The 8,754-nt window shown below is 48.8% G+C and overlaps 1 protein-coding gene across 1 annotated transcript in view; it reads left to right on the top strand.

Moving 5' to 3' along the window:
- The first annotated feature begins 5,650 nt into the window (after positions 1 to 5,650).
- The window catches only part of LOC142657898 (uncharacterized), a 95,796-nt gene continuing 92,692 nt past the window's right edge, over positions 5,651 to 8,754 (top strand). Inside the window, exon 1 of the mRNA XM_075833419.1 lies at positions 5,651 to 5,712. Within this exon, the coding sequence (XP_075689534.1) occupies positions 5,707 to 5,712 (6 nt within the window). The 5' untranslated portion in view covers positions 5,651 to 5,706. The remainder of the gene's footprint in view (positions 5,713 to 8,754) is intronic.

Below are 8,754 nucleotides of genomic sequence, written 5' to 3'. Positions count from 1 at the left end.
GGGGATTTGCACACTCAGGTGGTGGCTGCTACAGGGTGAGAACTTTAAAAGATTGTTTTTCCACAAGTTATATTGTTTTGTTTGTTGCTTTACCCAGTGGACACAAGCTCTGTACAAAAAGGATCTGTCTGTTTGGTGCAAATAAAAAAGTACCCACAGTTTGTGTTTATCCCGTTTCCGTGTGCGTGACTGCCCAATACAGCAACCCAAGTGGGACGCCAGCTCACAATATATACAGAACCAACCTCAGTACATAAATACTGCACTAGAACCAAGCTCAGTACATATATACAATACCAGAAGAAAGATAAATACATAAATACAGCCACAGAACCAAGCTCAGTACATAAATACAGCACCAGAACAAAGCTCAGTACATATATACAGCACCACAACAAAGCTCAGTACATAAATACAGCACCGGAACAAAGCTTAGTACATATATATATCCCCAGAACCAAGCTCAGTACATAAATACAGCAACAGATCCAAGCTCAGTACATATATACATCCCCAGAACCAATCTCATACATATATACAGCACCAGAACAAAGCTCAGTACTTAAATACAGCATCATAACAAAAATCAGTACATACATACAGCCCCAGATCCAATCTCAGTACATATATACAAATACAGCTCAATTTAGTGCAACCCCTGTTGTATAGGTTTGTACGGCGTAAAACTACAGCTCCCAGCATGGCCCGAACAGTAGTAAGGATATGCTGGGAGATGCTGTTTAAAAAAAAACAATCTTACCACCCATCATCTCGCTGCAGATCATACAGTGACTACAGTACTGATTAGAGGCTGAATAAACATTTACATTAAGTGACTCATCTGTGACGTCTCAGATTCTAGTTCTTTTCTTCTCCCTCCGGTCCAGACCTCTATGATGGATTTCTCCCAGCCACGACCTATTTCTGCAGTTTTCCGCTCAAATGTCTTTAGCTTCTCACTTTTAAAATATTTCTGCAATAATAAACTATGTTAAAATTCTCAACTAAATATAATAAAGCACCATACACTGCACCTCTAACTATAATAGCACCATACAATGTGTCCCTGATTATAATAATAATAATAATCTTTATTTATATAGCGCCAACTTATTACGCAGCACCTTACAATTTAGCGGGAACATGAAACAAACAATTTCAGACATTACATAGTGACAAAGTTAATTTACAATTCAAACCTGGGGAGTGAGGACCCTGCTCACAAGAGCTTACAATCTATGAGGAAATAAGGGAGACACAAAGTGTAACAGTGTTTGTTCAGTACAATAGTCCAGCCATTTTTATACACATGGAGTGGTGCACATAAAGCTGCATGAGCCGGTCACCAGCCAGTATCCGTGTATGACGGACATGAAGAGAAGGAGTGTGAGGGAATCTTATTCTGATGAATAATCTAAAAGGAGGGCCATGGAAAGGAGTCAGATTAGGGAATGTTATAGGCCTGTCTAAATAGATGTGTTTTCAGGGCACATTTAAAACTGTGGATATTGGGAATTAATCTGATTGTATGGGGTAGTGCATTCCAGAGGACTGGTGCAGCACGAGAGAAGTCCTGGAGACGGGAGTGGGAGGTTCGGATTATGGAGGAATTTAATCTAAGGTCGTTGGCAGAACGTAGAGCCCGAGTAGGGTGGTAGACAGAGATGAGGAAAGAGATGTAAGGAGGTGCAGCACTGTGGAGAGCTTTGTGGGTGAGAGTACTAAGTTTGAATTTTATTCGGAAGGGGATGGGCAACCAGTGCAGTGACTGGCACAGATTAGAGGCGTTGGTGTAGCGGTTGGTCATAAATATGAGCCTGGCTGCTGCATTGAGGATAGATTGGAGAGAAGAGAGTTTGGTGAGGGGAAGACCGACTAGTAATGAGATACAGTAGTCAAGACGAGAGTGAATCAGAGCAACAATGAGAGTATTGGCGGTTTCCTCAGTAAGAAAAGGGCGGATTCTGGAGATGTTTTTGAGGTGAAAATGACAGGAGTGTGAAAGTGATTGAATGTGAGGAGTAAAGGAAAGATCTGAGTCAAAAATAACCCAGAGACAGCGGGCGTGCTGCCTAGGAGTTATGGTATTGCCACACACTGAGATGGAGACATCAGGTTTACGGAGGTTAGTAGATGGTGGGAACACAAGGAGCTCAGTTTTAGAAAGATTCAATTTCAGATAGAGAGAGGACATGATGTTAGAGACAGCGGACAGACAATCACTGGTGTTCTGTATAAGAGCAGGGGTGATGTCATGGGAAGAGGCATATAATAGTACCATACACTGTGTCCCACACACACCGTGCCACCTGTAGATAGTGACCCCCCCATAGAGCCTCTGTAGATTATGCCCTACACTGAAGCCCCTGTAGATAGTGCCCCACATAAAACCCTCTGTAATTCGTTCCCACATATGGACTTCAGAGCTGCAAGGCAATAGTGCTAACCACTGAGCCACCGTGCTGCCCTACATATAGCTTCCCCTATAGATAGTGCACCACGTATAGCCCACCTCTGTAGATAGTACTTCACATATAGCTTCCCCTGTATATGGTGTCCCACATATAGCCACCCCATAGACAGTGTCCTACATATAGCCCCACTGTAGCTAGTGCCCCACAGGTAACCCACCCCTGTATATAGTGTCCCACATATAGCCGACCCCTATAGATAGTGCCCTACAAATAGCTCCCCTATAGATAGTGTTCTACATATAGCCCACCCCTGTATATAGTGTCCCACATATAGCTCCCCCTGTATATAGTGCCCCACATATAGACCCCCCTGTAGATAGTCCCCCTCAACCCCACATATAGACCCACCTGTATATAGTGCCCCACATCCCCACATATAGAGCCCTCTGTATATAGTGGCCCACTATAAAGGCACTTTTTAAAATTTATAAAGAAGTTTAGACTTACCCCGGCTGTAGTCCCAGTCACATGGGATGAAACGTCATGACAGGAGGCCGGGCTGCGCTAAGAAAAGAGGATCGCGTCACCAGGACTACGGCCGGGGGAAGTCTAAACTTTTTTATACATTTAAAAAAGTGCCTTTTTTTTTTTCTCATTTGTGATTTTTGCGGCAGAACCGCAGCATTTCCGCAACAGAGGAGCAGCGATTCCACAGAATAAATTGACATGCTGCGGCTTAAAAAGCCACACTGCAGGTCAATTTTTTTTGCAGCGTGTGGATGAGATTTCTTCAAATACGCTGCGGATTTTCCGCAATAAAATGTGTTGCATAAAATCTGCAGTGTTCATGCCTAGTGTGTTCCTACCCTAAGGCCGGATTTACACAAGCGTGTGCTTTTTGCACGCACAAAAAACGTGGCGTTTTGCGCATGCAAAAGGTCCATAACAGCTCCGTGTGTCAGCAGCGTATGATGCGTGGCTGCGTGATTTTCGCGCAGCCGCCATCATTATGACACTCTGTTTGTATGTTTGTAGCACGTGGTGCTTTTCTGTTTTCATTCATAGTTTATACTGCTGCGGAAGTGCTGGGCGTGATTTTCACGCACCCATTGACTTCAATGGGTGCGTGATGCGCGAACAATGCACAAATATCGGACATGTCGTGAGTTTTACGCACTGACAGTCTGTACGGCCCCATAGAGTAACATAGGTCCGTGCGAGGCGCGTGAAAATCACGGACGTATTACACGTTCGTCTGAATAAGCCCTAATAATAACGCCCAGTTCACAGAGTTTTTGGGCCTTGATATTGACTCGGACACTGCATCAGAATCAGCACCAAACAACTTCCAAAACCGCCTCCCATTGATTTAATCTGAAATCAATGGGAGCCAGTCGCGGAAAAAAGAAAAAGTAGCACGTTATTTCTTGCCGCTGTTCCGCCTCTGTCCTCCCATCGGCAAGATAGTGTGGGCAGGTCAAAATCTGCCACAAAATTCGGTGTGCAGTCGCGGGTGCGCGGGCGGTCGCGGGTGCGTGTGGTGCGCACGCGCGGGAGTTTGCGGGTGCGCGCGGGCGTGCGGTGTTTGACGGCCCCCATTACGAGAGGGGGGGCCCGCAGCTCACGACATTCTTTTAGTGAAAAAAAACGGGCCCCATTGCAGGGGCCTGTTTTTTTTCTACCAAAGGCAAGTCGCAGCAGTTGTCGGGCCCCCCTTTCAATTAGGTTTGGCCGGGCCCCTCACATCAGTACCCCTAATACCCCCCTGATGGCGGCCCTGGGTAGCATGATATAGTGCTGGACGGAGTACCGTTAACAGGCGGTGCCACGGTAGGGGGGCCCAGAAAATGTTGTTGTATGGGGCCCTGAAATTCCTGATGGCGGCCCTGTATAGTGCCCCCCCCTGAAGATAGAGCCCTCCATGTAGATAACGCCACTCAGTTTTAGTAGAAAAAAGATAAAAATTACATACTCACCCTGATCCAATTCCCGCGTTGTCTGGTGGCAATGCAGATCTGCTCTCTTCTGAGCAGGTCTGCTGGAGTGAACGACGCAAGCGGTGCATCGTTGAAAGGCGCTGATTGGCAGGGCAGAATGACTTGCCCCATCAATTAGCGCCTTTCAAGCATGGAAGCGATGGAGTCATTGCGCCGCTAGCGTCGTTGAAAGGCGCTGATTGGTGAGGCAAATAATTTTGCCCCGCCAATCAGCGTCATTGTAAGGTGCTGAATGGTCCGGCTATCCAGCGCTGATGAATGTATTTGTACCTGCGTGCTATAGACGCAGGTACAATTACTGCAAGAGGGGGTGACTGTTGCTGGCAACGGGGCCCCCTCTGGTGCTAATGATGCCCCTGGGCATGAGAGGGCCTGTGTCGGCAGGCCCTCACATGTTAGAGGCTTGGCGGCGCAGGCCCCGTAGTAACTATGGGCATATGGGGAGGCGTGTCGGCTGGCGGCACGGGACCCCTCAAGCCGCGGGCCCCGTAGCAGCCGCTACGGCTGCTACCGCGGTAGTTATGCCACTGGATGTCACCAATCCAAAGTATTGTCAAAACTGCAGTTCAACTTGAGACCAGTAGATGGCAGAAACCTTCCATGAAGAAACAGAAACTTTATTTTATATGTTGTTAGCTTGTCTTACAATATAATGTACATGTTACAGCTACATGTTGTTGCTCCTAATATAACCAGTGTTCTGATCTTAATATCGGGACATACATGAAAAAATATTTAGGCAATGCTCACATGTTGTGGATTCCACGCCTAAATCCGAATAGAATCCAAAAGCATTCTGCTGGCAATGTATGTGAATGGGGTGTTTGATGCCCAATTCACATACCGGCGTGGATTTTAAATCTTCAGCATGTTCATTAATGATGCAGATTCCATGGTATAAAGCAGCAGATTAGCTCTGTCGTACTTCAATAGAGATAATCCGTAGACGGTTCCAAATACCAATCTGTGACAAAAATCCAACTTTCAGCTGCAGATTTTTGTTGTAGATTATCTTTAAAATCCCCGAAGGATTTGCCTAGTGTAAATCCTGACCATGTAAACATACCCTTACACTAATTTGTGTTACAGATATCATTCATGTGCATTTTTCCTTCTTCTATAGCTGACTAAACACTACACTGATAGAGTTAATCAGTAATTTTAAAGAAACATATATATTGGCATTTTCATTTCCGTACTTAAAAGAAGAACAAAGGGCACTCCCCTCTTGGAGAGTAAAGCGCTTTCACTTTCACTATTACTCTGCAGATGATCCTAGCAAAACTCTTTTCGCCATGAAGGTAGAGTCCTCTTTCCTTAAATTGTTTTTCTTGGCATTCACAGGTCTGCAGGGGGGTGGTGGTTCATAAGTGAGTTAGTATATAAACTGTGAGAAAAAATTAGAGAAGACTCCCTAGGCTGTTGTTTGAGCGAAAGCATAGAAAGTGCAAGAGCAAGGCATTATGAAGAGACAACGTATTCTGTGTCAAGTGTAAGGACTAGAGGGATGTCCTTATATTAAGCACAATACACAGCGATAGCAGCGTGTCCTGTCTCGCTACGAGGTACAAGTACAGAGAGCCCCCAGGCCAGACTGCATCCTGGTCTGTAAAAAGTACATGGGAGGGGTTGATCTGTGAGATCAAGTGCTGAAGCCGTATAGTACCATGCAGAAATGAAGGGTGTGCCACAAGAAACTATATAAGATGGCATTGTATAGAGGGGGACATTTCTAGACTTTCAAGAGGTGATCATAAAGGCCCTAATATTTGGAAACCGGTAGGGTAGTGCCCCAGTATTTCTAACATTTTCATGTTTAACATTTTCCAAGCGTAGACACCATTTACTACTGTGAAATCTGCCACACACAACCAGGCCTGTGCATAAAGGATTACTTTAAAATATGTCCCTTAACCGGTTCAGGATTGAGCTGTTTTGAAAACCTATATATGTCTCACATTCACATACCATGTGACAAATAAATCTTAGACATGTATTTAGTCCAAAAATATTTATTTTATTATTCCATAAATATGGAAACCCCCCAGAACCCAGATAAATATACATACAAATATTAAAACATACTTAAAAAAGGAAACTCTGAGATCATCAGAAAATTACCACCATAGCCATATAAGTATAGTGATGTATGGTATACAGCAGGTAAGGCAGAAATACACAGAGAGCGCATATAGTATGCCTCTAAACAGATTCCCTCTAGAAGAGGCTGGACGCAGCCTGCAGGGATAAAGGGAAGCCGACATGACCGTCCTGGTAGGGAAAGGGTTAATTAGGTGAGGGAGAGTTGGAGGGAGTTGGAGGGGGGACGGGGAGGAGTTAAGGGGGACGGGGGGCCGTTACTGAGCTTCCCGCTGTTTTTCGGCATTGAGCCGGAAGCAGCGGGAGGAGTAACACGAAAACAGTAAGCTCCCCGTTGCCCGCGCTTCTCAGCATGGCAGAGACATTAATGTTAGAGCGGCTGCGTGCCGCTGCTGTGCACCACGGTCCCGGATGGCTAGAGGAGACCGTGGCTGCAATAACGAAGATCCCGGACGCCGTTTCGTCACGTCAGGCCCGGCGTTCGGGGTCTGTTGCAGGGGACAGGCTCCCCTCCCCCGGCCCCCTTACAAGCATGGCTATGGCGGCGGGGGGGGGAGTCGGCAACAACCGCTCCTGCGCAGAGCAGGCAGAGAGCGTTGCCGGGGGTGACGGCGACTCAGGCCGGGTCGACCCGTCCCTCTCGGCGGTCCCGACCTCCAGAGCGCCTCAGTCCGGAGGCAGTCCCGCGGACACGGCGTCGCAGAGGGAGCCCGATCCCGGACGCTGCAGGCCAGGCAGCTGGGAGGACCGCCCCTTCCCAGGCCCTGCGTCCTGGCAGGAATCCCAGGCCGCGACGGGGTCCGGCGGTAAGCAGGGAGTCGCAGGCTGGGCTCCCTGTCACCCCTCCCCCATCAGATGGAAGATTTGGAGGACAAGGTACGGCCGCCCCGCCTGGTGATGTTCCGGCCAGGGGGCAGGCTTCGTCAGGATCGTCTAGACGGACGCCTAGATCTGCAGCGACGTCGAGGCAACAGGTCCGGTCGGAAGTCTGGGTCCCGGCGGTCGGGCGGCAGGTTGCCGGCCCATCGGTCAGCGCGTCTTCATCCCCGTTCCGAAGATGTCGTTGGGATGGACAGTCGTCGGCGAGAGAAGAGCTGGAGGAAGGTGAACTGGACGTGTATCGTCGAGGTCAGGATGGTCCGGCTGACGGGAACACAGCGCCTGTGCAGCCCGGTGAGTGTATAACTCCATCATTGTCTTATCCAGCGATTTTTATGTCGGGTGTCGGCGGGGGGGCTGCTAGCATTGCATCGGGGGCCGGTAGTGGCGCGGGCGGACGCGACGGAGCGGGTTTGGCGGACTTAGTGGGTTGCTTACGGGAGCTGGTGGGGCGCCTAGATAGGGCCGCGGCGCCGGTAGTAACGGAAGTGTCCCCTGCGGTAGTTTGGGAAGGCCCCAGGGACGTGGGATCGTTACAGGCGCGTCCCGTGATGGCGGTTAGAGAGGCGGTCGCGGTGTCGGTACAGACCGAGGCACAAAAGGATGGCGATCGAGTGCGTATTGATGATCGTGCTCGGGGGGAGGTGTACGTTTGTTTTGAAGGTCCGTTGGGGGCGCATTTAAAGCAGGAGGTGCGCGAGCGGATCTGGAAGGACGAATATGTTGAAATTTTTTCTCTCTTGCCGCTCGCTAAATTTAATTTGGATAAGAGCAAGCGGGATGAGAGTAAAAAGGACGAGGAGGAACGGCGGCGGTATAGGCTTATCCCGCAGACGTTCGTTAATTGGTCGCAGGCGTTCGCCATATTGGCTAGTGTGATAGGGGAAAAGGCGCCGGAAAATTGTTCGGCGTTGTTTTGTTATTTTGATGCCATTGGGGAGGCTCATAGGGCGTATGGGGGTCAGGCGTGGCTGCGATACGATGAGCAATTCCGTCAGCGGAAGGCGGTTCGGCCGGCGATTCGGTGGGACCAGAAGGATATTGCTCTCTGGTTACGGGTTACGGCTCCGGTTAGGCAGTCCTTTCCCGGGAGCGCCGGCCAGGGAGGCCAGTCTAGTCAGGTTGGACAAAGCGGCGGGGGAAAGGCGGGGTTTTGCTGGCAATTTAATGAAGGTCAGTGCAAGTTCGGGGCCACGTGCAAGTTCAAGCACGTGTGTTCCGAGTGTAATGGTGCATCACACGGGGCGCCAAAATGTCTGCGGAAAAAGAGGTCAGGGAACCAGCACGCGGCTGGTCAAGGGGGTGTCGCCGGTGAGGGTGGAAAAGATGGCCCCTTATCTAAATGAGTATCCGGATAGGGCGGC

This window comes from Rhinoderma darwinii, chromosome 7 (assembly GCF_050947455.1).
Source record: "Rhinoderma darwinii isolate aRhiDar2 chromosome 7, aRhiDar2.hap1, whole genome shotgun sequence".
Lineage (NCBI taxonomy): Eukaryota > Metazoa > Chordata > Amphibia > Anura > Rhinodermatidae > Rhinoderma > Rhinoderma darwinii.
The sequence above is the reverse complement of the archived record's forward strand: the minus strand, read 5'-3'. Positions and strand labels throughout refer to the sequence as shown.